Source organism: Aspergillus ambiguus, assembly GCF_047715705.1.
Source record: "Aspergillus ambiguus strain CBS 117.58 unplaced genomic scaffold BDV59scaffold_4, whole genome shotgun sequence".
Taxonomy (NCBI): Eukaryota; Fungi; Ascomycota; class Eurotiomycetes; order Eurotiales; family Aspergillaceae; genus Aspergillus; species Aspergillus ambiguus.
This window is the reverse complement of record NW_027395517.1, coordinates 287668-312641: the sequence shown is the minus strand read 5'-3', so window position 1 is coordinate 312641 and position 24974 is coordinate 287668. Positions and strand designations below refer to the sequence as shown.

General features: G+C 56.1%; 13 protein-coding genes across 13 annotated transcripts; 7 read left to right on the top strand and 6 right to left on the bottom strand.

Annotated features, from left to right (window-relative positions):
* Positions 1-82: 82 nt before the first annotated feature.
* Positions 83-1018, top strand: BDV59DRAFT_198883 (cysteine hydrolase family protein; the record flags this gene model as incomplete). Its single annotated transcript, XM_073693242.1, has 1 exon — positions 83-1018. One exon carries the CDS (start codon positions 83-85, stop codon positions 1016-1018), a length of 936 nt encoding a protein of 311 aa, XP_073551278.1.
* A 179-nt stretch (positions 1019-1197) lies between these two features.
* BDV59DRAFT_108194 (putative MFS transporter) lies at positions 1198-3736 on the bottom strand. The gene is made up of 12 exons (XM_073686558.1): positions 2890-3736; positions 2740-2837; positions 2609-2671; positions 2507-2559; positions 2388-2459; positions 2224-2337; positions 1906-2173; positions 1837-1858; positions 1689-1786; positions 1577-1641; positions 1496-1531; positions 1198-1450 (listed from the first exon to the last, which is right to left on the bottom strand). The coding sequence occupies exons 1-12, from the start codon at positions 3410-3412 to the stop codon at positions 1234-1236; spliced, it is 1629 nt and encodes a 542-aa protein (XP_073551277.1). The 5' UTR covers positions 3413-3736; the 3' UTR covers positions 1198-1233.
* Positions 3737-4060: 324 nt separating this feature from the next.
* BDV59DRAFT_210176 (putative alpha-glucosidase) lies at positions 4061-6732 on the top strand (the record flags this gene model as incomplete). The annotated part of the gene is made up of 3 exons (XM_073695543.1): positions 4061-5653; positions 5705-5735; positions 5787-6732. The coding sequence occupies 3 exons, from the start codon at positions 4061-4063 to the stop codon at positions 6704-6706; spliced, it is 2544 nt and encodes an 847-aa protein (XP_073551276.1). The 3' UTR covers positions 6707-6732.
* Positions 6733-6801: 69 nt separating this feature from the next.
* BDV59DRAFT_170874 (mitochondrial 37S ribosomal protein uS2m) lies at positions 6802-8457 on the bottom strand. The gene is made up of 4 exons (XM_073688483.1): positions 8182-8457; positions 7927-8121; positions 6977-7864; positions 6802-6921 (listed from the first exon to the last, which is right to left on the bottom strand). The coding sequence occupies exons 1-3, from the start codon at positions 8324-8326 to the stop codon at positions 7065-7067; spliced, it is 1140 nt and encodes a 379-aa protein (XP_073551275.1). The 5' UTR covers positions 8327-8457; the 3' UTR covers positions 6802-6921; positions 6977-7064.
* Positions 8400-9273, bottom strand: hel10 (putative high expression lethality protein Hel10). The gene is made up of 2 exons (XM_073688482.1): positions 8970-9273; positions 8400-8901 (listed from the first exon to the last, which is right to left on the bottom strand). The coding sequence occupies exons 1-2, from the start codon at positions 9203-9205 to the stop codon at positions 8607-8609; spliced, it is 531 nt and encodes a 176-aa protein (XP_073551274.1). The 5' UTR covers positions 9206-9273; the 3' UTR covers positions 8400-8606.
* A 1446-nt stretch (positions 9274-10719) lies between these two features.
* Positions 10720-11453, top strand: BDV59DRAFT_198878 (putative phosphoglycerate mutase family protein; the record flags this gene model as incomplete). The annotated part of the gene is made up of 3 exons (XM_073693241.1): positions 10720-11008; positions 11072-11294; positions 11345-11453. 3 exons carry the CDS (start codon positions 10720-10722, stop codon positions 11451-11453), a joined length of 621 nt encoding a protein of 206 aa, XP_073551273.1.
* A 163-nt stretch (positions 11454-11616) lies between these two features.
* BDV59DRAFT_107948 (putative 60S ribosome biogenesis protein Rrp14) lies at positions 11617-13665 on the top strand. The gene is made up of 3 exons (XM_073686557.1): positions 11617-11711; positions 11796-11879; positions 11970-13665. The coding sequence occupies exons 1-3, from the start codon at positions 11697-11699 to the stop codon at positions 13446-13448; spliced, it is 1578 nt and encodes a 525-aa protein (XP_073551272.1). The 5' UTR covers positions 11617-11696; the 3' UTR covers positions 13449-13665.
* A 380-nt stretch (positions 13666-14045) lies between these two features.
* On the bottom strand, positions 14046-14913 carry BDV59DRAFT_198876 (NuoI/complex I 23 kDa subunit family protein; the record flags this gene model as incomplete). The annotated part of the gene is made up of 3 exons (XM_073693240.1): positions 14046-14176; positions 14236-14501; positions 14630-14913. The coding sequence occupies 3 exons, from the start codon at positions 14911-14913 to the stop codon at positions 14046-14048; spliced, it is 681 nt and encodes a 226-aa protein (XP_073551271.1).
* Positions 14914-15162: 249 nt separating this feature from the next.
* On the top strand, positions 15163-16223 carry acpA (acyl carrier protein). The gene is made up of 6 exons (XM_073688480.1): positions 15163-15440; positions 15554-15571; positions 15700-15780; positions 15830-15878; positions 15936-15974; positions 16028-16223. The coding sequence occupies exons 1-6, from the start codon at positions 15231-15233 to the stop codon at positions 16033-16035; spliced, it is 405 nt and encodes a 134-aa protein (XP_073551270.1). The 5' UTR covers positions 15163-15230; the 3' UTR covers positions 16036-16223.
* A 397-nt stretch (positions 16224-16620) lies between these two features.
* BDV59DRAFT_107861 (GOLPH3/VPS74 family protein) lies at positions 16621-18249 on the top strand. Its single transcript, XM_073686556.1, has 4 exons — positions 16621-16988; positions 17085-17331; positions 17388-17881; positions 17942-18249. Exons 1-4 carry the CDS (start codon positions 16719-16721, stop codon positions 17990-17992), a joined length of 1062 nt encoding a protein of 353 aa, XP_073551269.1. The 5' UTR covers positions 16621-16718; the 3' UTR covers positions 17993-18249.
* Positions 18250-18802: 553 nt separating this feature from the next.
* On the bottom strand, positions 18803-20011 carry BDV59DRAFT_198874 (NADP-dependent oxidoreductase; the record flags this gene model as incomplete). The annotated part of the gene is made up of 1 exon (XM_073693239.1): positions 18803-20011. The coding sequence occupies one exon, from the start codon at positions 20009-20011 to the stop codon at positions 18803-18805; it is 1209 nt and encodes a 402-aa protein (XP_073551268.1).
* A 264-nt stretch (positions 20012-20275) lies between these two features.
* On the bottom strand, positions 20276-21951 carry BDV59DRAFT_107766 (ribosome biogenesis TSR3 family protein). The gene is made up of 3 exons (XM_073686555.1): positions 21556-21951; positions 21345-21481; positions 20276-21286 (listed from the first exon to the last, which is right to left on the bottom strand). The coding sequence occupies exons 1-3, from the start codon at positions 21786-21788 to the stop codon at positions 20541-20543; spliced, it is 1116 nt and encodes a 371-aa protein (XP_073551267.1). The 5' UTR covers positions 21789-21951; the 3' UTR covers positions 20276-20540.
* A 162-nt stretch (positions 21952-22113) lies between these two features.
* On the top strand, positions 22114-24509 carry BDV59DRAFT_198872 (VHS domain protein; the record flags this gene model as incomplete). Its single annotated transcript, XM_073693238.1, has 8 exons — positions 22114-22183; positions 22253-22340; positions 22396-22471; positions 22552-22845; positions 22910-23182; positions 23235-23604; positions 23658-24235; positions 24309-24509. 8 exons carry the CDS (start codon positions 22114-22116, stop codon positions 24507-24509), a joined length of 1950 nt encoding a protein of 649 aa, XP_073551266.1.
* Positions 24510-24974: the final 465 nt, after the last annotated feature.

Sequence of the window (24974 nt, the reverse complement as noted above, 5' to 3'; positions counted from 1 at the left end):
CGCAGTAGATAGGGGACGACATCCCTTGTCGATCAGACATGACCACTACCTTCCACTCTAATAAAGCTAGGAATAAATTGTCATGACTTTTACTCAACGTATCGGCAACCCTGACGCCAACTTTTGGGCCTACGCCCCAGATACAGGGCATATCGACCTCTCACGAGGTACATCAGAAGATGGACAGCTCTTAACACTCCAAACAACAACAAACCCAGTCCGATTCAACCCAGCGTCAACAGCACTCATAATCATCGACATGCAAAACTTCTTTCTGTGCCCGGCGCTCCGCCGTCAATCCCAGAACACACCCACCGCAGCAGAAAATGTCGCCCAAGTGCTGCTCGAAACGGGGATCCCAGCTGCGCGTCGTCACCAGATTCGCGTGGTTTGGCTTAACTGGGGCCTCACGAAGGACGACCTTGCTTGCATGCCACCAGGGCTTGTGCGCACCTTCGGAGTTTACAGTCCCGTTCATACTGCTGGAGAGACCCGAGTCGTCTCTGCGCCGGCGAACATGCTTCGGGTAAAAAACAGGTCTCTGTATAGAGGACTTGGGACAGATCTCGGAGTCCTCGATATTGGAAATGACGAGAGTGTAGACGGCGGCCGGGTGCTAATGCGGGATACGTGGAACGCTGCTCTGTACCCGCCACTTGAGAAGGAATACAAACATAGTTTCGCGAGTAACACGCCTTTAAGGGATCCTTCGAGAGATGCAAAGCCGGATGTTGTCATTTACAAGAACCGTATGTCGGGGCTCTGGGGCCCGAGCACTGACCTGGAGGAGTTCTTGAAGCGGGAGGGCATCACTACTCTTCTCTTTGCTGGAGTCAATACGGATCAGTGTGTCGGGGGCACATTGATGGACGCGTTCAGCAAAGGGTATGACTGTATTTTGTTGCGGGACGGTGTGGCAACAAGTTCTCCGTCCGCTGCAAACGAGGCTTGGGAGTATAATTGCATGAATTGCTGGGGATTTGTAACGTCTTGCGAGGCACTCCAGAAAGCACAATAAGAATGATTTAAATTCAGTAGTGGAGCTAACAAATACTTATATCATATACTTCTCCCATAGGCACTTTGAGTATATTATATGAAATAGTACTAACAGGATGGAGAAGATTAGCTCTGTCCCTCCAAAGGGCGTCTTCAGTATGACCGTCTCATAAGGAGCAAAAATATGAAGACCTTCCTTCCATTTAGTCGAGTACATTCCAAGATTTCCCAATTTTAATATACATAAACAAAATCCTCGTTTTGCCAGTCCGTCAAATCCTTGAATGCGTTGTCGTCAGCCAGCTGCTGCTGGCGGGAATTCTCCTCCTTATCTACTTGGACTGCGCCGACAGCGTACATCGAGTGGTCTACAATCTTCGCATTCTTGCCCATCGAGACTCGCATCTTTTCGTGCTTTTTGTTAAGCACAGCGAGGTAGGCGATGTTGAGTCTGGGGAGTCAGCGCAGGATTGTGACAAGCAGGGAGGAAGCTTACCCGCAGAGCACGACAAGTACACAAAACATCGCGAGGCTACATTTGGTTAGTACTATTTCTGACTATGTTCGAGTGTCTTACTTTGAAAGCAGACCCCTTCTATACAGCGGGGCCTCCTCCGTTGTATATAGATTCGGCCCGACAACCTGTTCTTCATGAGCAGTGCTCTCCATATTAGGATCAAAACACATACATTGCCGGCACATTGTCCGATAAGCAGAATTCCATTCGTCACTTTTTTCTTAGTCTCGCCGGCGGTGTTGGCTGCTGACCATGAGTAGATCAGTGGTGCTAGAGATTGGCTGTCAGTCAAGGTCGTTGCCATCCTGAATGAGACATACTTATCCCTGGATAAACGGATATCTATCGCCTATTAGCACAGTACTTCTATCATGCAACACACAACGTACAATATAATACCCCGCAAGCAAGGGCCCTTTGTGGGCTCCGTCATGCGGAATCTGCAGCAGCATCACGCAACCCGCTATCGCAGGTAAACACAGCAGGGCGATTACAGGCCCTTTCATCTTGATAAACGTGGCGAGCCACGCCCCGCCCATAGTGGCGACAAGCTGTACCGCACCGAACGGGATGTTGAAAAGAATTGTCGTGAATTGATCGAAACCAAAAGATTGGACGATCAACGGGCCGAACGTCGTGATGCCGCCGCTCGGGATGCTGCTATCGTCAGTTGAATAGCGCGGGGGAAACTGTATGGCAGGCCATACGAGATCGAGAACATCAGCGCAAACCAGAAGAAGCATTTGATGTCCAGACAGGCCTCTTTCACGTGCTCCCATTTCCATTCGGTGGTTTCCATTCCTTGCTGGTTCATGCGGAGCCTAGCCATTGGGTCAGTTTAGTTTACAGGGCATTTTCTTGGTAGAAGTACCGCTCGATAGCAAGTAGCTTGTCTTCGCCTTTGAGGAACTTTGCCTGCTCAGGGGAGTCTGGCATGAACACCCTAGGGTGGTCAGCTGAGGAGGTATCTAGCGGTGGAGGTTTACTCACAGGATTACAAAAGCAAAAACGACCGTGATGAGGCCGAAAAATATGAAGATGATCTGACTGTGTTATCAGAAATGTTGACTAGAGTCTGTAAGTTTATGTTACCTGATATGGCGCGAATACTGATGACTCGATGTGTCCAAGGCCCCAGGTGATCAGACTTCCAACCTGGCGGAAGATTACTAGGGTTAGACGATAATCCAGCGTATAGGTCTTGCTCATTTATCCAAACGTACCATGTTAACAACGCCATTCATTGCATACCATGAGCCAAGACGGACGGGTTGTTCGAAACGGCGGTACCACATCTGGGTAGTTGCGATGAAAGCGGGTGCTGGACGCAAGATCAGTAAAGAGCCAGCCATAAGTTTGGTCCAACTATTCACCTATTCCAGCCTCAAACAGTCCGAGGAAAATCCGGCAGACAAGCAGTTTGCTGAAGGTGTCTGCGGGCGTCATACAGGTCAGGGCGATGCCCCATAAGAAACAGATGCAGGCCAGGAACTTTCCCAGAGGCACTTTTACCAACGTGTATGCCACTAGCGGCTGCATCACCAGCTGTGCAAGGTAGATCACTGAGCCCAACCAGGAGTATTCCTGTCCCTTGAGGCCCACGTCCTCAATGAGCCCAAACACCGACGCATAGGAAATTGTCGATTTGTCAACCTGTTGGAGGAAATATATGATCAAAAGGAGAGGCAGTAATCTCAGGTCAATCTTCCGGAGAACGCGAGAGTTGTTCTCTGGAGTGAGAATGGGAGACCCTCCGGCTACCTCTATAAGGTCCAGGGCTCTATCATGTCCATGATCATGCACATGCGTAGCATCTTCGTCATGGCGCCTCCCGATTGTTTCGATCATTTCATCTTGTGCCCCTTTCCCGTGCGGCGGGCTCACCTGTTGCGACATTCTGCCTTCTATCTCTGTTTCCGCAGACAGCTCGAGAATATAGGTTCAATCGTAAGCTGGTCTCTTCGACGGCCGCTTCAAAGCCATAAATATCAGTCAGGAAATCAGGGGAGATAGACAGATCACTCCGAGGTAGGGGAATATCTTTACCGACAGGATCATCTGCATGAGCTGGACATGGTGCACCCCATGGGGAAGGAAATGCCGCCAGTTTCGGACAAAACACGCACAGTCCGACGTCTACGCCAGAACGTGGAGATGGCATGACGTCCAGTCACTAGCACTCCGTTTGACGGGCCATCAGGACCACCGGCGAATATCCGATGCCAGTCGCCCAATGAGTGCACGAACGGGCAGAGGGAGCAGTGTGGGGGTGGGGCAACCTTAACGTTAGTTGGCTTTAGCTTTCGGCCTTCGGGGTAGAAGTCCGGCTGTATACAACACCACCAGATGTTATCGTGTCGGAGATCAGCCCCGACGACCGATCCTCAGTATCACCCATACTCCAAGTGCAAGAATGAGGGGATGTTACCCCACGGCGCGGGGGAGGCCTGTCTGGCGATAAACGATTGAAATATAGCTTCAATCTTGCCCTGGGTCTTACGTTGACCCTTCCGTGCACGCATTGTTGAACCCTACTCTGCAACTATGCCTCAGAAAGAGTACTGTCCCAAAGGATACCAAGAGACCGCCGCTGCGGCAGATCCCGCTGTTGTGAATCTGCGGTCAAGCAGTGCAACGAAACAGCCCTTCGACTTTGCCTTCGAAGCCGTTCGGGAGAACCTCTTTCGAGTCGCCTTCACTTCGCCAGACCACCCGCTTCCTCCGTTCCCTAGCGTGACAAGACCAGAGACAAACCTCAGCGGCGTCCATATATCCACGACAGCCGGTGCCTCTCAGAGGACAATTGAAGTCGGCGGGGTCTCCGCCTGCGTGAACTGGGAGCACACTCCTGTGGTTTCGCTATCGTGGAAGGGCGAAGACAAACCCTTGCACCGCGACTTGCCGCTGCGCTCCTACGTAGCAGATGCAGACGGCGTCGCGTACTACAGCGAGCACGACCGCAATGCCCTCCACGTCGGGCTTGGAGAAAAGCGTGCGCCGATGGACTTGAGCGGCCGTCAATTCCTCCTCTCGGCCACAGACAGCTTCGGGTATGACGTCTACAACACCGATCCGCTCTACAAGCATATCCCGCTGTTGATCAAGGCCACGCCGCGCGGATGCGTTGCCATCTTCTCCACAACCCACGGCCGGGGCTCCTGGTCCGTCGGGTCGGAGGTGGACGGGCTCTGGGGCCATTTCAAGGTGTACCGGCAGGACTACGGCGGTCTGGAGCAGTACCTAATCGTCGGCAAGACAATCCGAGATGTTGTGCGGTCTTACGCGGAACTGGTGGGCTTCCCGCTTCCCGTGCCGCGCTGGGCCTATGGATATATCTCCGGCGGATATAAGTACACCATGCTGGACGAGCCGCCGGCCCACCAGGCGCTCATGGACTTTGCAGACAAACTGAAGGAGCATGGCATCCCCTGCTCGGCCCACCAGATGAGCTCGGGATACTCTATTGCCCAGGTCGAGCCGAAAGTCCGCAACGTCTTCACCTGGAACCGATCGCGGTTCCCCAACCCGGAGGAGTGGATTGCCAAGTACCATTCGCGCGGAATCCGTCTTCTCACGAACATCAAGCCGTTCCTTCTCGCTTCGCATCCTGATTTCCAGAAGCTGGTCGACGGCAACGGCTTCTTCAAGGACCCCGAGTCCAACGAGCCCGGTTACATGCGTCTGTGGAGTGCTGGAGGGGCTACCGGAGGCGATGGATGCCACATCGACTTTACCTCTGCCTATGCCTTCAAGTGGTGGTATGATGGTGTGCAGGGTTTGAAGCGTTCCGGGATCGACGGCATGTGGAACGACAACAATGAGTACACTCTCCCCAATGATGACTGGCAGCTGGCGCTGGACGAACCGGCTGTCTCGGAGGCCGTGAAGAGACAGGGCAAGGACAGATCCGTTGGACTGTGGGGCCGTGCCATCCATACTGAGCTCATGGGTAAGGCTTCCCACGATGCTCTTCGCGACTTGGAACCCAAGTACAGACCATTCGTCCTGACACGCAGCGCTACCGCGGGGACGATGCGATATGCGGCAAGCACCTGGAGCGGGGACAACGTGACCAGCTGGGAGAGCATGAAGGGGGCGAATGCGCTGTCTCTAAACTCGGGCATGTCCTTGATGCAGGTGAGCTTCTCGTCTTAAGCGGGGCCTGACGCATGCTGACAATCTGTGTAGTGCGAGGGCCATGATATTGGTGGATTTGAAGGCATGTCCCCGGGATAACAAATCAGAAGAGTAAACACTGACCTCCCAGCAGGACCGCAACCATCTCCCGAACTCCTCCTCCGCTGGGTCCAGCTGGGGATTCATTCGCCCCGATTCGCGATCAACTGCTTCAAGACGTCTAAAAACAGCTCCGTCGGCGACGTCATCGAGCCCTGGATGTACCCCGAGATCACACCTCTAATCCGGGACACCATCAAGCGCCGATACGAAATCCTCCCGTATATATACTCGCTCGGCCTGGAGAGCCATCTGACTGCCTCTCCTCCGCAGCGGTGGGTCGGATGGGGATACGAATCCGACCCGGAGGTGTGGACGACGGCGCTCAAGTCCGGCGACGAGCAGTACTGGTTCGGAGACACCATCCTCGTGGGCGGCGTCTACCAGCCTGGGGTCAGCGTGGCGAGGATGTATCTGCCGCGCAAGTCCAACGCCCAGTTCGACTACGGGTACGTGAACATGAACGCACCGTACACCTACTATGCGTCCGGACAGTGGGCCGAGGTGCCGTCCGAATGGAAGAAGAGCATCCCGCTGCTGGCGCGGATTGGCGGTGCAATTCCAATTGGCAAATCGATCCAGACGAGAGTGCCCGGCGATGACACGGCGGCGTCGCTGGCCGTGGACGAGGTGGATGACTACAGAGGCGTCGAGATTTTCCCTCCTCGGGGCAGCTCGCACGACAATGTCTTCTCGACGACGTGGTTGGAGGACGACGGCATTTCGATTACCCCTCGTATCTCACGGTACACTATCACGTACCGTTCGACAGAGGACAGGGTTGTCGTTGGGTTCGCTCGTGATGAACGCAGTGGCTTCGTCCCGGCCTGGAGGGATTTGGATGTTATTCTTCATAACAACGATGAAAGACGCGTGGTCTCGGATATTGGAAAGACTATTGAGTACAAGGGACGAGACAACCGGGGCCGTGAGGTGTATACATTGAAGTGCTAGCGGTTTGGGCATGTCGCTTGGGGAAGACGGCTGGAGTTTAGTTAGAATGCATCGATAGATATGTCTTCCGACGATAGTTTCAATTGCATTGTTGTCTCAAGTATGGTGTTGACGGTCCCTAGCAAGGCTACATCAGCTTGCGGCCAGCAGAAGGTTGAATAAAATGCAAAGTACATAGTGCATGTTTACAGACGATTGTGACAGAGAATCCAATTCTAACCATGCTGTTAATACATAATGTAACACCAGAAAGAAGCAACCAAAATTTACAGCATTTTATACAATACAAACCCGTGATGATTCGAAAGATCGCTCATAGGCAAAGACACAACGTAAGAGGGAAACAGCCCGACGCGTTTCATTGTCCATTGGGTTTCTCAGCCTCCTCAGACCCAGTCTGGAGCTCCTGCGAAGGCACCGGCGGGTACGTGTAAACACCCTTCTTTGCCTGCTCCAGGCGCCGCAACTGACCGTCCTCGCCAGCTCTTCCGAGAATTCCCGCGATCAAGCCGACAGCGCGCAAGCTATCGTCGTTCGAAGGGATGGGGTAGGTGACACGGGTGGCGTCCGCGTCGGTGTCGATGATACCGATGGTGGGGACGTTGTTCAGGCCGCACTCGTGCAGCAGGACGACGTTCTCGAGGGGATTCAAGCAGACGACGAGATCCGGCTTCAGGGCGGGCCGCTCCGCCAGCAGCTCCTTGTACTTGGGCAGCTCCTCATCCAGACCGTTCACCACCTTGGTTTCGCAGTGGCCCAGGATCTGCTGCCCGTTGGTCAGACTGCCGGGGATCCACCGCTCGAAGATGTGGTAGCCCTTGGCCAGCTCAGCGGCCTTCACCACGTATCTCTTCTGGCCCTTCCGCGTGCCCACGAACAGGATCAGGCCGCCGCGGGCGGCGACCTCTTCGACGACCTTGGCGGCGCGGCGCAGATATGCCGCCGTCACGTCTAGCGAGATGATGTGCACACCGTCCCGAATGCCAAAGATGTAGCGCGAGTTCTGCGGGTTCCAGCGGGAGGTCGAGTGTCCGAGATGGGTCTGGTTTGCGAGGAGCAGTTCGAGGGAGATGTCGGCGGGTTTGGGGGGGTTCCGGATGAGGTCTTCAGGCTGGTAGGCGTCTTCTACTTCGCTACCGAGTTCGTGGAAGTTTTTCCCTGTTCCGGACAATGTCAGTCGCTTGGTTTCGAGCCGTTCGGGGGCTCGGGGTGATGCTCACGTCGGACTTCCCGCTTCTTCCACGCCTCCTGCGCGGCGCGCCGTACCGACGTTGGTGCTGTACTGGATGGCGCGATGGACCCGGAGGGCGGGGTCTGCTCTGCAACTGGAGTCTGCACGGCGGTATCGACGGGCGTCTCGGTGGAATAGAGCCTGTTGAGGATGCGAGTCTGCCGGAGCGCAAGCAGCTGGCGGCCTAGAAAAGGGGTCAGCCGGGGATTCGAACGCGAGAAAGTTCCTTGCAGTTGAGTCTTACTCTGCCGCACACACAATTGCCGGACAATCATGGCGTGGTGTTGAAGGGCGAGGTAAGGAGCGGTGGGATGGTCTGTTGTCTGCGAGTTCTTGTTCCGCTCGAACTTTGATGTTGGCCTTGGCGTACTGCCTGGGAGAGAGGGCATCTACGCTAAACCATTTCGGGTATTCTCCTTACAACGTAGCCATTGGTAGGTCTACAACTACTGACAAGAATCATTTTCAACTTGGTCTTCGTATCATTTCATCGTAAACATAGAAGCTAACACACTGTATAGTATCACAGTCTTGGAACCGGGTATACACAGCAACGCGAAAACATAACCGCATTATGGAACAGAAACAGCAAAGTTGAGACCGGCCAGCCGAATGATAAGCGACACAACATCAACCAATTCATAAGGAGGGAAAAAGACAGGGCGGAGTTTATTTCTTGAAGAAGCTGCCGAGCTGATCCATCTTGGAGCCGGATCCGTGGGAGGGAGGAGGACCGCCGTATTGGCTGCCATAGTTGCTGGCGTACTCGGGAGGGTGTTCGCCCTTGTGCTTGTGCTTCTTCAGGGCATCTTCCGCGATGCTTCCCATGATGGCACCACCGATCGTTCCGAGGAAGCCGTGGTTGACCTTGTGACCGCCATAAGCACCCGCAGCACCACCGGCGAGGGCTCCAGCCAGGCCACGCTCACCCTCCTGGGCACCACCGGGAGCCTGTTGGTCATACCTGGATAAGGTTCTGTCAGATGATGTTTTTCCGGAGATAACGTGATGCCGGGATGGCAAATGACTCACCCTTGCTGGTTGCCGTACTGGGGTTGCTGACCGTAACCCTGATGTTGCTGCTGTCCGCCGTAGTAGTCACCGGCAGCACCACCCTGGTTGTAGCCCTGAGACTGATAGTCACCCTGGGGATAGCCGCCCTGAGGGTAGCCACCCTGGTAGCCACCTTGCGGGGGATACCCTCCCTGCTGTTGGGGGTACCCCTGGTTGTAGCCGTAGCCTTGGTTGTACTGGTTGTAGCCGGACATGGTTGTAGTAGTTGTAGAGTCGAAGAGTAATGGAGGATGGATGTTTATGAGTGAAGATGTTGGGATGATCGAGGATGAGAGGAAGAAAGCAGAGCGAGGGGGGGAACGGGGGCTTTTATAACGATGGGGAGGCAACAAGAGCAGGCGATTCGATTCAGCCCTGCGAGACGGTGATGGCAGAACCCCACCATAGGCTCCATCCGCCAAGAGCGATGATTCGGTGGTTCGTAACTCTCTATACCCGGTCAGGAAAACACCATTATCGTGGCTGTGCGCACAGCCTGGTCGACGTGCGTTTTGGGGCGCAGTTCGTTGCTGGAAATTCGATGGAACATTCTATCCTGATGTTCTATCTGCGTTCTATACCTTCTAACGACCTAGGTATGTACTATAGAAAGTATCAAGAATACCTCATCCATGGATCCAGATCGGAAGATGATGACCATACCTGACCGTACAACACTAACTTTAATATGGATACATCTCATCAATACCTCCGGAGTACCTAACTACTCTGAGTACGCATGCATGTCACAGCCACAACGTGGCTGATCGTCCGGCTGAGCGTGCATGAAGCCGCTGTCAAGCCGGTTCAGGATCTTCTGGAAGATCCAAGCCAAACGTCATTCCTATTCTTAGTCTAGGCAGAGAATCTTTTCAGCTTGCATCGTCGGTCAAGTCGTCCCCTATCCATGATACTTCCGACGTTGCCGAGTTCCGTCTCACCAGAACACCGTAATACCGTAGGCAGCCATATTAGCAGTGTCGTGCATCGCGCTTAAGGCCCGAGGACTCGGCAAAACTTACGTACCGCTTCTTGGGATGGAGCTAACTGACTAGTCGGGTCCGAATCTATTCTTGGTTCTTTCCGATGTGGTCCGTGGACTGTTTGGTAGAGGATAGATCAACACCGTGCTAGGAGGTGTGCTTTGCTCTGCAGTGCCAATCAATGTATACTAAGTTTCTAGGACACAGTCCTCCCTAGGTACTCATCGTGCAAGAACCACGCAGTATTCTCATCAGGACCCAACCTCATAAACACTAGGTTGGTCTGGAGCAATCGCCTCCTCTCTAATCAGGCACGGGCGCAAAGGCCACATGCTGCCCAGCCATTACATCTCCATAATGGTGGAGTTGGTCGTCTACCACATACTCCATATATATATATCAGTAGAATGCAATAACCCACCACCACAACTACATACTATATCCACTACCTATTATCAGCTGACTCCGTCCATATTCGAACCAATCACTTCTGCTACCACTTTACACAACATCAAACGCATCACACGGCTGTCCGTTCCAGATGACTCCCCTTCTCCCCCTCCGCAAAGAGCGGCACAGCAGCCCACCGATCAAGGGATGAATGACATACAACCCCTAGAGAAAACATTCCACACATGCTAGCCACAACGTTCCTCTAGCCCAGACAGGGCGACAGCCCTGGGAACGTCCACCTACGACGAAGACCACGACCCCCGTCCGGCCGTCAAACAACCGCTTCAATCACCATGCGGCCCTCTCCAATCTTCTACCTCCTCGCCTCCCTCTCATACACCTACACCTACGCCTACGCCCACGACTACATCTCCACCTCCGACTCCGACTCCGACTCTGCCTCCGCCGCCGCATCCACCCACCCAACCGTCTACTTCATCCGCCATGGCGAAAAGCCCGACGACCCCGACGACTCGGGCTTAAATGCCGACGGGTTCAAGCGCGCGCAATGCCTGCGCGATGTTTTCGGTCCACATTCCCGTTACCACATCGGATATATCATGGCGCCGAAAGTTAGCCGGCGTGAGTTTCCCTTCCCGGGTCGCTCATGGCCGGTGTAGCGGGGAGCTAGCTAACACAGTGCAGGCGGCAAACACCGGCGGTCCTACGAGACGGTCCTTCCGCTGGCGCGCGACCTCGGCCTGGACGTGGACACTTCGTGCAAGTCGACGCAGGTGCGCTGCGCGGCGCGCAAGGTGCGGGCGTACAAGGGGTCGGGCAATATCCTGATCGCGTGGCGACATAGTCAGATGAGGGAGATCCTGCGCAAGCTGGGGGATAGCAAGGCGCCTGCGTATCCCGAGGAGAGGTGAGTTTCCGTCGGGTGGTTATTGGGATCGACTGATGGGGGATCGATAGGTTTGACTTGATATGGGATGTGCCCTATCCGTACCAGAACATCACGGGGATGCGGAGTGAGGAGTGTCCGGAGTTGGATAGCGGGGTTGAGTTAAGGGTTCAGGTCTAGCATGTATATAGATGGGGGAGTAACGTTGGTGCATTAATATACCAGTACTGAGGGACGGGCCTACTACGTACATAGTAAAACTCGTAGGCGGTGAGAGGCGAGCGGAGAAAAAGTGGATGCCAAGATTTCTACCGCCCACCCAATTTTTTCGAGGTCTCGCCGGCTTCTTTCGTCTCTCCATCACTTCAATCCAGAAGTCGCTGCATCTCTGCACTCCTACCCCGGTCATCCACTTCCTCCACGATGGCTGATATCGAGGTATGTCCTCCACCATATCGACCACCCCCCCCCTCCCCCCGTGCCCGACCCCACCAGCCTGTGTTAACGCACTTTTCTTATCAGGAACGCCTGCGAGGCCATTCCGAGGCCTTCGCCGGCCTGATGGAGTTGATTCCCGCCAAGCTGTACTATGGCGAAGAGACCAGTGTATGTCCTATGTCCTTCTTGCCATCTCGTTCTTTCGCCCTCGTATCGCTGCTCGGGTTCGGTCGCTGACCAGGACCCTCCCCCCCCCAGGACCAATGGAAGCGCAAGAAGCAGACCAAAGAGGAAGCCCGGGAAGCCAAACGGGCCAAGTTGGACCCGGACTCGGCCAAAACGGCCAAAGACGTCATGGACGAGAACGCGCGGAAACGCAAGCGTGAGGAGGAAGAGGGCGACAGACCGTCCGAGTCGGGTTCCTCCGACGGCGAGGACGCCACGGGCACCGAAAAACCCAAGGAAGGGCTCAAGAGAGGGGAAATGAAGTCGAAGAAGCAGAAGCAGCCCGAGGGCGTCGAACAGTCATCCGAAGAGGCCGAAGCCCGCAAGAAACAGCGCGAGGAGAAGAAAGCGCAGAAGAAGGCCGATCAGAAAGAGAAGCGCAAGGCCAAGGAGACCGCTAAGAAGGCCAAACTGGAGCAGACCAAGGCTGCAGCAGCCTCCTCGCAACCCAAGCCCGAATCCAAGTCTACGACCGAGAAGACCCAGGAGCTATCCAGCGCCGACGAGGACGACGAGGCCGAGGCCGAAGACGAAGCCGAGGGCCTCTCCCTGGAGTTCACCCCAGACCAGCCCGAGCAGGCGTCGTCGGCCTCCTCGGTGCCGCACTCCCCCGAATTTGATGCCTCCAACTCGCACTCCGGCAGCTCCTCGATATCCTCCATCGTGCCCCCCACCGACGTCGCCAAGACGTCATCCTCGACCGACCCCAAGCCCCTGAAACCCACACCGGAGGAGCTGAAGCAGCGTCTCCAGAAGCGGCTCGACGAGCTGCGCGCCGCCCGCCACGCTGACGGGCTGAACGGCAAGCCCGCCCGCAACCGGCAGGAACTGATCGAAGCGCGGCGGCAAAAGGCCGAGCAGCGCAAGGCGCACAAGAAGCTGCTCCGGCAGAAGGCCAAGGAGGAGGAGCAGCGGCAGCGGGACGAGGCCATCGCGCGGCGGTTCTCGCCCGGTGGCTCGGGATCCTTGCTCGCGTCGCCGCGCTCGCCGGCCGAGTCGGTGAGCTCCAACAACAATAACAACTTCGCCTTTGGCCGCGTGGTCTTCGCGGACGGCCAGCACGCCGACCCGACCCTGAACAACGTGCGTGATCAGCCCAAGCACCACGGCCCGCGGGACCCGGCGGCGGCGCTCAAGGCCGCCGAGGCCAAGCAGGCGCGTCTGGCCGGCCTGGACGACGGGAAGCGGTCCGAGCTCGAGGAGAAGGACATGTGGCTGAACGCGAAGAAGCGGGCGCATGGCGAGCGGGTCCGGGACGACACGTCCCTGCTGAAGAAGGCGCTGAAGCGCAAGGAGTCGGCCAAGAAGAAGTCCGAGCGGGAGTGGAAGGAGCGGCTCGAGGCCGTGAAGAAGGGCAAAGACATGAAGCAGCAGAAGCGCGACGAGAACCTGCGGAAACGCCGGGAGGAGAAAGGCAACAAGGGTAAGAAACCGGCGGCCGGAGGGAAGAAGAAGGCGAGACCTGGCTTTGAGGGGAGTTTCAAGGCGAAGGTCGGTGGCAAGAAGAAATGAGAGCGTCACCGAGGCAGCTGTGTAATAACAGGGTATGTATGTATGTGCCTCGGGGGATATCTGGCGAGACGACCAGAGGTTCGACGCACAACAAAAAGAAGGATCTGGTGTTTTGGGGTCTATTTGGGGGTTTACCTGCTTGTTCCTATTGTTTGGTTTGTGCATGTGCATAGGCAGCGATTCCCTGTTGATTTCAATCTAAGGAGTTTTGGACGATATGTGTTCTGCAGAGTGAACAAATTGCGAACAGGTAGATATCCGCTTCCTGCAGGCGGAAGAATGAACAAAGGAAAGGATTTGAATTTAGTCCCTAATGAAAAACAGATAAGAAATGAAAAAACAGCCCTCAGACCCTCTCCAACATCAAAACAAAAATATAATAGGGGCCGGAGTTCCAGGACCGGAAGCTCCTGCGAACCCGACTAGTACATGCGATAATCAAGCAGGCCAGCGTTAGTTATGTACAAAGTGGGAGGCCAAAGCCGAAGAGGCCCTGGATATCGTTAGATGGGGAACCATCTCTACTTCTCGGGTAGATTTTTCCATGCAATAATTCATCTTCTACAACACATTCATGCCACAAGGGACATACATGTCTTAACGGTAAGGAGCATCGGCTCTGGCAGCAGCGGCAATTTCGGGCTCCCACTTGTCACCGTTGGCGAGGAGCTTCTCCTTGTTGTACAGCAGTTCCTCACGGGTCTCCGTGGCGTATTCCGCGTTGGACGCTGACGGAAGAGACGACGGATTAGCAGTGGTCGTCACGGGCAGATCGGGATGCACTCACTCTCCACGATGGCGTCGACGGGGCAGCTCTCCTGGCAGTAGCCGCAGTAGATGCACTTGGTCATATCGATATCATAACGGGTCGTCCGACGGCTTCCGTCTTCACGCTCTTCGGCCTCAATGGTGATGGCCTGGGCGGGGCAGATGGCCTCACAGAGCTTGCAGGCGATACACCGCTCCTCACCGGTAGGATAGCGACGCAGGGCATGTTCACCACGGAACCGGGGGGAGATGGGACCCTTCTCGAAGGGGTAGAAGATGGTGTAGCTGGAAGGCGAGCGGGTCAGTATATGATGTTCAATGGATGAGACAAGGACCGAACGGGGTCCACGCGATGCGAGTGCGTGGAGGGATCTCGCCCAGGGCGATGGGAGGGGTTTGGAAAGGCGACTTACGGTGGTCGGAAGAACTGCTCCAGCACCACGTACATGCCGCGGAACATCTCGGCCAAGAGGAAGTACTTGGTAGCCTTGTCCAGCGAACTCTCGGTCGGTTGATCCCACTTTCTCGGGGGAGCCAGACGGAAACCGGGCTGAGGGGGACCAGCAGGCGTGGCGGCCCGGGTGACCGAGGAGGAGAAGTTTGCGGTCGAGGTCAAGGGACGGAAGGACGAGGTCAAGCCCGTGGGGACGGGACGACGGGAGGCGACCAACCTCACCATGGACGTGGAGGAGGCCATTGCGAGAGGGGGGAGTGGGGAGCGAAGACGAAGGGGCAATGGGAAGGAGGGAGATGGTGGTGGAGGTTCGAGGTGGTGATGGGGGAAACGGAGCGAGAAGGAAGTTGAGGTGGTTTGCGGCAGGCGGCTTACCTCATTGCTTTCTGGCCCCCCGTGATTGGTCGGCCCGCAGGATTTTGCGAGCCGCGAATTCGTTCGTTCGTTGGAAACTCCTGCTGCTCTCCGTCATCCATCTATCTTCCCCCCCTCCCCTTCTACCTCCATACCAATCCTCCACGTCCTTCTACCTTGTCTACCCTTTTCCTCTCCCTCTCATCATGTTCCGTTCCGCTGTCGTCCGTTCTCTCCGGGCCTCCGTCCCTCGTGCCGTCCGGGCTCCCGCGGCCTTCCAGACCCCCGTCGCTCGTCCGGCTCAATTTGCTCCTCGCTTTGCCTACCAGGGCCTTCGTCTCTACTCCGCTCCGGCCGGTCTGAACAAGGAGGCCGCTGAGGGTCGGATAGTCAACCTCCTGAAGAACTTTGACAAGGTATGTGGCTCGCGTGTTCTCGGGGTGTTGACCGAGGGAAACCGGGTTTCCATGGGGAACGCAAAACGCACCACTAGGGCGATGATGGCTGACGATGTATGATTGTTGTGTAGGTTTCCGATGCTAGCAAGGTCAGTTCACAGCAATTCCGGATTTCCCCCTCGCACCGTTGGACTTTCGCACCGGGTGTCGTGGGGGTGGTGGGTGTCGCAGGGAGAAGTCCCAGTTAGACCAATCCATCTAACAAGCTGGATAACAGATCAACGGTACTTCCCACTTTGCGAACGACCTCGGATTGGACAGCCTGGATACCGTGGAGGTTGTGATGGCCATTGAGGAGGTATGGACTGTCCTGTGTTCGGGGAGACGGGGTACTGATGAAGAGACAGGAGTTCAGCATTGAGATCCCCGACAAGGAGGCCGATGCCATCCACAGTGGTAAGTTACGAACTGTCTGTATGCTTGCTCTAGGGGGATGCTGATGTGGTGGTGCAGTTGACAAGGCCGTTGAGTACATCCTTGCCCAGCCCGATGGTGAGTCCATGCGGTGATGATGGATCTATGAGGATCTGACTGACCGGACCCAGCCCACTAAATTAATCTGTCGGATAAATGGGGGGTTAGACGGTGTTTGAGTAGGGGATGCGGTGTTGACCCTATCGTGTATATCAGCTGAATGCCATTGTTTGTGGTACGTGGTAGTAGATCATATCTGTATGAGTAACTATCTGTTTGGAACATCATCAGATCACTTAAATCAATCCCTACCTATGTTATGTGCTGTGTACTTGGGTATCCCAGTGTAGTCTACTAACATTATATCAGAGTATGTATGTACTTCCGACCGCGGCGCGCTAAGCCCAACTCAGCCGCCAGCAAAGAACCTCCAACTTCTTCCTCTCCATCGCTTCCTTCTCTCCTCCTCCTCTATCTCTCCATCCACCTAAACTCTCTCTCTCACTCTCTCCAATTTCCCTTCGCTGCGCCGCTTGGTTCGGGTTCTTCACCTGGTGATCGTCCCTCTCATCTCGGGTGCCCGATTTTTCTCCTTGTCTCGGCCTATCTTTCCTCCCACCCCTGACAATTTCCCGCTCCGGCCCCAAAATAATCCATCAGAAGCCATTCCGCAAACTTTCTCCCTCACGCCACTCCGCCTGTCCATCCTCGCTCGTTCTCCCCCGACACAGCTGTTCATGTCGTCCGTCTGAGCGGCATATCTCCCGTTCTCACATCTGATTGTCTCTCCCCCCTCACTCCACCCGCAGCTCTTATCTCCTGATGGCCTCAGCCGGGGGCTTGACTCGCCGAAGAGGTGGCGGTCGAGTCGCTGGCGCCGACGAGAATGATGACAGTCGGGTCTCGTCGCCCGTGTCGAGAAATGGTTCCGCTCTCGGTGACCGTGTCCCCGACACCTCCTTCACCAGCTCGGAGAATGGCCATAAGATCGCCTTTGATCCCCGCGATCTCAGTGAGACGGAGGAGAGAAGCAAACAGCCCAAGTTGACGCTCATGGAGGAAGTGCTGTTGCTTGGTTTGAAGGACAAGCAGGTGAGAGTCGTCCGAACGTGTCGGCCCCGCGCGACCTGGGGCCGCGTGCGCGCCCATCCGCCGGTCAATTGCTGACGTGGTCTCCTCCCGCGACAGGGTTATCTATCCTTCTGGAACGAGAATATCTCCTACGCCCTGCGTGGCTGTATAGTCATCGAACTGGCCCTCCGCGGCCGCATCAGCATGCAGAAGGACTCGTCCCGTCGGCGGTTCCCTCTGGCGGACCGCGTGATCGAGGTGGTGGATGATACGCTGACGGGGGAGGTCTTGCTGGACGAGGCGCTGAAGATGATGAAATCGAGTGAGAAGATGAGCGTGAATTCCTGGATCGATCTGATGAGTGGTGCGTATGCGGTCGGGCTGCCCGTCGGGTCGTCTATGCTAATGGCTGCGTCGCAGGCGAAACGTGGAATCTCATGAAAATCGGCTACCAACTAAAACAGGTCCGTGAACGTCTGGCCAAGGGTCTCGTCGATAAGGGCATCCTCCGCACCGAGAAACGGAACTTCCTCCTCTTCGATATGGCCACGCATCCCGTCGCCGACGGCGGCGCCAAGGACGACCTCAACCGTCGTGTCCGCAACATCTGCAGCAGTCGCACCGTCATCCTCCCCGCCAACCAGTGGCTCCCCGAAGATTCCGAATTCCGATACCTGCGGACCATCATCATGGTGTGCGCTGCCTACGCCGCCAATGTCCTGGAGAACGCCCTTGTCACCATGAGCCACGAGGCCCGCGAACGGGCCTTTGCCCAGGTGGACGAGCTCCTGGCCGAGTACTCTCAATGGCCATTCGCTCGGAGGGCCGGTGGTTCCCAGGCCATTGGGGCGAACCTGGCACAGGCCGTCAACGATGAGGTGACCAAAGGCAAAGACAAGGAGCTGCAGTTGGAGGTAGGTGTCCCGAACCGGATCCCACACAGGGTGCACCCGTACTGATCGATTGCTCGACAGATTGTTGCCGCATGTTTGAGCGTTTTCACTAGACTTGACTCCTTACTCTAAGGCTGTTGCATGCCCGTCCTCCCGGCCTCCTCGCCCGTCTATCGCCCGTCTATCGCCCTTCTCTCTTTCACATCTCTTCCTTCGCCCGCCGGAAGGCTCTAAGTAGTCGCCGGCGTATCGGGAACAGGATGGGTAGTCCCTGATTACCTCCTAAAATGTTAAAAAAGAAAAAACGACCAAATGATATTCAGCTTTGCTCCTCACAGAACTATTTGTTGCCTGCGTGTTCCCCTCATCCTTCGTCGACCCGCACTCATACCCGCTGCGTCTGTCCAGCGCTCGACGTCTAAGAATTTAACACAGGCGACCGCAACCTTCACTTACGCCGATGGCACGAACCAAACGCGAACGAAATGAGGCCCAACTGGATTGAGGCATTCATCTGTCAACTGTCGAGTCGGTACTCACAAGGGCAAAGGGATGAAGTAGGTGGTGGACTGTCATAGTTTCTTCCGGCCTGTCGTGCTCTTCCATCTATTTACCTCTTCTTGTTGTATGTTTCTTTTGGCGTGTTATGTCATATCACCCCCGTTTTTTAATGAAATGTCCTTTTTGTGTGTGCGTCCTTCCAGCTCGACTTCATCCAGCGCTTGCGTGTTTCGCCGTCTGTCGCCGTTGCAGATGCAATTTATGTATCATACCAGGTTTGTGCATGGCCTGTGAGTCTAGGCTCGATGTTGAATCAAATGATCTTTGAGTGCAGATGTATGCAACCACGCAAAGAAGATAGTTAATCTCTACACGCCGCCATAACAAATGCTAAGAAATTTAAAAAAAAAATCATACAAAAATCATACATATCAACTCCCCCTATACATTCACCCGAAGCACCATAATCCCCCCTCGTCGCGCGCCCGCCGCGCCCGCCGCGCCAGCCGACAGGGTATCCGCGCCATGGACAAAATCCACAATGGCCTCCACGCGGCCACGCACGACGTCCTCCTCAACGAGCCGCGCAATGCGCGCCAACGCCTCCCCATCCGGCCGCACGGCCACAAACCGACTGAAGATGCCCTGATCGTGGGCGGCCGCCGCCGTCGCCGCCGCTGCCACGCCGGTGTCTCCGCGCGGCACCTCCGACAGCGCGGCAGTGTCATCCACGGCGGTGAGCACGGTGCCGTTGTCGCGCACGACGTCGGACGAATGCGCCAGGTCGAACATCTGGCGGCCGGCGCAGTCCATGACGAGGTCGACGGGCGCCCAGCCACGCTCGCGGAACACCCGCCCCAGGTCGAAGTCCTGCGGCAGTGGCAGCGACGCTTCGATGAGCTCGTCGATCTCGCCTACGGAGCGGAGATGCTCCTCGTGCACGCTGGACGAGCACGTCACGCAGACCCACGGCCGCCGGGCCGCCGGGAACAGCTCCTCTGCCCGGAGCAGCCGCAGCATCTGCGCGCCCACCTCGCTGTCGCGGCCGTTGGTGACGAGCACGCGCAGCGGCGCCCGTCGGCTGGAGTTGTCGTCGGGGCTGCCGCCCGGGGTCAGCCCGGCGTAGGTGAACAGCGCCTGCCAGGCGGTGAGCGCCGGCAGCGGGATGGTGGCCGCTTCGGCGGCGGAGATGTTCTTCGGTTTCCGGGCGATCTCATCCTGCGTGGCGACGACGTAGTCGGCGGCGGCGCCGTCGCGCGTGTAGCTGATCAGGCCGAAGACGACGTCGTCGACTTGGAACTTGGGTCCCGACGGTGTGTAGTGGTCCTCCGTGGGCGTGCTGATGATTGTGCCGCAGAAATTGTGAAGCGGGATCTGCGGGATGGATTTGGCTGGGTTGAGGATGCGCGAGAGCCGCAGCTCGTCGTGTGAGAACGCTGCTGTCTGCACTTTGATCAGGTATTGATTTCCGGCGGGCCTGGGCGTCGGGAAGTCCGTGTCGAAGATCATTCCGGAGTCAACGCGCGGCGCGTCCAGCGCTGTGAGGTCCGTGATGGCTGTCGATGCGGGTCGGTGGTATAGCGCCCGCATGGTCGGCGGCACGAAGGTCTGTTCGTCCATCGTGGTGGAGTAGGGCTTTGCGGGCTTCATGAGGGTGCGGTAGCTGATGATGGTGTGATGTATGGCGAGAGGGTTGGGCGCTGGGGTTTGCACGCAACTTGTATGCCGATGTCTATAAGATCGGTGGCGTGCTGATGGAAGTTAAACCCTCAATGCAGAGACCGATGGCTGAGATACTCCGTGGGGAAATGCAGGACGCAGAAAAAGTGTATACTTCATCCTGACGTAACAGCACGAGCTTATCCGCCACAGCCCTGGATTGATCGGCGTGACCGCCTGCAGACAGGAACCACCCGAAGTCAAGTAAATCATGTAAATATATTTGAAGCCTGGTTCAGTGAGTGGTATTGATATCGCATGGCGCACGTCCGGCCGCTCAAACACCCGCCGGATATGCTGTGGCCCTTCAAGACATGCTCGAACCGCTCGAAGTTTGCTCCTCTCATGGGGTGGTGCTGTAGCAACAGGGCAAGGGAGGGTTGCCTAAGGAGAACCATGTGGACTAGTCGTATCGCAGTAACATTCGTTATAACTTTTAGTTGTCACAGTACATCCATGCCTACCACCGCTTCGGCGCGCTGACCACCGTCCGCGAGAATGACGCGCTATACGTCTCCTTTCCCTTCTTTCGCGACGCGGCAATAATCCCTGTCCGGTCCGTCACAGGAGTCGCGTTGATGATGTTGTCGAATGCTTCATCGTCACTTCCATCAGCGGATCCAGACTCGGCATCTGAGTCTTCAACCGGTCCCGGGTCAGGTCGGGGGATCGTCTCCGGCTGCGGCTTTTCGGGGACAGAGGGATTCTGAAACGATTTGGAGTTGAGGATTTTGCGACGAATCTCAGCCATCTGTTCTTCGTCTTCCGAGTCGTCGGAGATGGCATAGGGGTCTCGATCTTCCGCTTCCGCTCCCTCGTCCTCATCGTCCCCGTCCTTCTTTTCGTCCTCGTCCTCGTCCTCATCCTCGTCAGAATCCGAAATATCCAGCCTTCGATTGGTATTTCCCACAGTCCACATGTCGTCCGCGCCGGTCTCCGCGCGGCTCTCCTCGTACTCTCTTTCGATCTTGGCCAGCCACTCTTCCTCTGTGCGCTTGATGTCCTCCTCGGTTTCGCAGGCCGCGTAGCGTTTGAAGAGTTTCGCGTTGATCTCCAAAAAGGCCTCGCCGTAGGAGAAATGCTTCAGGACTTCCCGGGCCCAATCCTCATGCCCGCAGATGCAGAAACAGGCGGCGAGCGCCTCGACACAGTTGAGTCGCCAGGGTTTGCCGTAGTTGACGGTGTTGGCTGCGATCAGGTAAGGTACTGTGATTGTTAGCATGATGGCTCGATGTAATACACTATACTTGGTCCGTCGACCTACAGAGTCTTTCACATTTCCCTCCGATCCGGGACCAGGGCACTTCTTTGACCCTCACCCAGGAGCATTCCACCACAGCGGCACCAAATTGTTCCAGCAATTCACGATCGGCGGGGGAGAGGATCTTCTTCGCGTTGGGACTGTAGGGAAGTAGATGAGCGGCTGGTCTCCGAGGGCGCAATGAGAGAAAAAAACGAAGGTAAAAAAAACTTACGAGACGATCACACCAGGAAATCGCTGGCCAATCGCCAGTTCGCGCATTAACCCATGTTGCATCAGTCTCTTCCCCGAACATCTTTTCGGATCGCAATGACCCAAGTCCCAGCAGGCAGCTTTGAAGGGAGGTCGGGGGGAATCATTGTCGCCGCGGGGTCCTGGACGGGGCCGGGGACCGGAGGAGAATTTCTTGCCGCCGCGGGAGAAGTTGTCCTTTTTGTGACGGACCATAGTCGAGGATGTAATGAGGGGGTTTTGAGGAAAGGATGGAGGTGGGTGGTGGTGGAGGTAGAAGTTGTAGTGAGGTAGTAGAAGTAGATGTCGTGAGGAAGAGTAGAGTCAGCGCCACACGTGGAATGGAAACTAAAGCAACGCCGCCAATCTGCCGTCCACCTCCCCCAACTTCCTCTCTCTCCCTCCCCTCATCACCACCAACTGCGCTCTTGGATTGCGCCCTTTTGCTCCTTCACCCATTGCTGGGTCTCTTTCTTACTTCTCATCTTATTCCCCCCTTTTCCCTACTCCCTTCGTCACCCTGGAGGCCGCATCTGCACGGATGGCAGCTAGGGACCGCTTTGGTGGTGTCTACGCTGACCTGGGACTCACTCCGCTACAACGAGCTGTTCGTATGTTTTCTTACGCCCGTGGCTTCGGTTTTGACAGAGAGCAACTGACACAGAGACCTCCTTTGATAGGAAATGCCTGTGACATCTCGCACTACGAGCCCAATCTCGCCCTGAACCTTGAAGTTGCCGACCTGATCAACTCCAAGAAAGGCAATGCGTGAGTCGCCGTCGATCCCCGTTCAAACAGGAGGCGCCCTTCTTATAATCTACAGTCCCCGAGAAGCTGCGTTTGAAATTGTCCGCCTGATCAACTCCCGCAATCAGAATGTCGCGTTACTGGCGTTGGCGGTAGGTGGTCGCAATCTGTCCCACGATCGCGGAGAGCGGGGTTCACTGATGTTTTTTTCCCTCTCTTTTCTGCACCTTAGCTTCTCGACATCTGCGTGAAGAATTGTGGATATCCGTTCCATCTTCAGATCAGCACCAAGGAGTTTCTCAATGAGTTGGTCCGCCGATTCCCCGAGAGGCCGCCTATCCGCCCCTCGCGCGTGCAGCATCGCATTCTGGAGTCGATCGAGGAATGGAGACAGACCATCTGTCAAACATCGCGGTACAAGGATGACCTGGGCCACATTAGGGATATGCACCGGCTGTTACTCTACAAAGGCTATGTCTTCCCCGAGATTCGGCACGAGGATGCGGCGGTCTTGAACCCGAGTGACGTATGTTATCCCGGCCGCCCTCAGGGATGTTTTTGGAACTGTCATGCTGATCCTGTCCCTCTAGAATCTCCGATCAGCCGAGGAAATGGAGGAGGAAGAGCGAGAAGCTCAGTCGGCGAAATTGCAGGAACTGATCCGACGAGGTACGCCTGCGGACCTCCAAGAAGCAAATCGGTTGATGAAGGTCATGGCGGGCTATGATAATCGACACAAAACCGACTACCGGGCTAAGGCGGCGGAGGAGGTGGCCAAGGTGCAACAGAAGGCGAAGATCCTGGAGGAAATGCTGCAGAGTCATCAGCCCGGAGAGCGGGTTGCGGAAGGAGACGTGTTCGAGGTGAGTCTCTCTGCGCGGGTCTGACTTGACCTCCCAGCTGATGGCAAACTAGGAGCTCGCCAATGCGCTGCAGAGCGCCCACCCGAAGATCCAGAAGATGTGCGAGGAGGAATCCGATGACCCCGAAGCGGTCCACAAGCTCCTGGAGATCAACGACAGCATCCACCGTACCATTGAACGGTACAAGCTTGTCAAGAAGGGCGATTTGGATGCGGCAGCAAGGATCCCCAAGGGCACGCTCGGCACAACGACGGGTGTTTCCAAGAATGCGAACAATGAACTTTCCCTGATCGACTTCGACCCAGAGCCCAGTTCCAATGGCAACGCCCCTCAGGCGTCCGGCGGGAGTTCCTTGGAGAATGATTTGCTCGGCCTTTCCATCGAGGAACCGACACCAACGGGAGGCATTTCTCTCGGACCTTGTAAGCAATCCCCTCTCCAACACCGATATCGTCTTGACTTACACCACCCACAGCCAACCCCCTCATCTCTTCCCCACCGCCCATCCAACAACAAGCTGCTCAACCACCATCGCAGCCACAAGCTTCTGCGGCGTTCAAGCCCAACTACGACATCCTGTCTTCCCTGAATTCGTCGCGACCGGCCTCCCAATCACCGTCCCCGGCTCTCGGGACATCGCAGCCCCCGAATGCCGCGTCGGTAACAGCCACGCCTCCCCCGAGCGATCCCTTCGCCTCATTGGTATCGGCCAGCCCGCGACATGGAAGCCCGTTCCCTTCAGGGACCGCCACGCCCACCCCGCAGGCTGCCACCGCGGGGTCTTCCTCGCTGCTGGATTTGATGGGAACGCAGCCGTCGGGTGGCGCGCCCACAAAGGCCGAGGACGATGAGTGGAACTTTGCATCGTCCCTGCCCGAGAGCAACACCCTCCCGACGACCAACCGAGTACAGGTACTGAACTCGCTGCTGCGGATAGAATTTGTGGCCCGGCGACACCCGCAGCAGCCCCGACAGATTCATGTTGCAGCCCTTTTTTCGAATGCCACCAACCAGGCCCTCAACGAGCTGCATTTCCAAGTGGCTGTGGAAAAGGTGAGTCGATCTAGCTTTTGTCGCTATGCGCCCATGTACGTCCGATCACCCCCGAGGCTAACCCTGTTGGTAGGCCTACACGTTGCAGCTTCGGCCCCAGTCCGGCCGTGACATTGCGCCCCAGCAGGCGAACGGCGTGCAACAGGAGATGCTCGTCGACGGAGTGGATGCGGGTAAAGGCAACTCCATCAAGATGCGGTTCAAGGTGTCGTACCGGGTGGGGCAGGAGAGAAAAGAGGAGCAGGGGATGGTCCCATCCCTCGGGATTGCATAGTGGGCGCGGTGGGCATATGGCTTGTGGCGGTCCTGCTGCGTTCTCCATTTGTCCGCAGTAGTACCTGGTAGTAGTATCTAACGTCCGGCGAAGCGCTGGCAGCAGGCAGCCTGCGCTAGAATATGGGGACGTGCTAAGCTATCTGTTGTACATGGTTCCAATTCCAACTTTCAGTTGCTCAACTCAAGTGATTCCATAGTTCCATCCCGCCGTGCAGAGTAAGGGCGAAGGATAGTGATAGGAAGCGAAGAAAATCAGGGTCCTCCGGTTAGACTCAATTTTAGACCAATCCAAGGGGTCCAATGGAGGAAATCATGCGTCGACACTGGACCAGGAACCCGAAAGAACCCAGTTAACTATTATAGCCTTCAGAGTTACCATGTGTGGCGGCCGAACGCGGCAATGTGCTGCCTGCGGCTTCAGATGTAACAGGATTCATTCCTAAACAGGGCGAATTAATCTAGA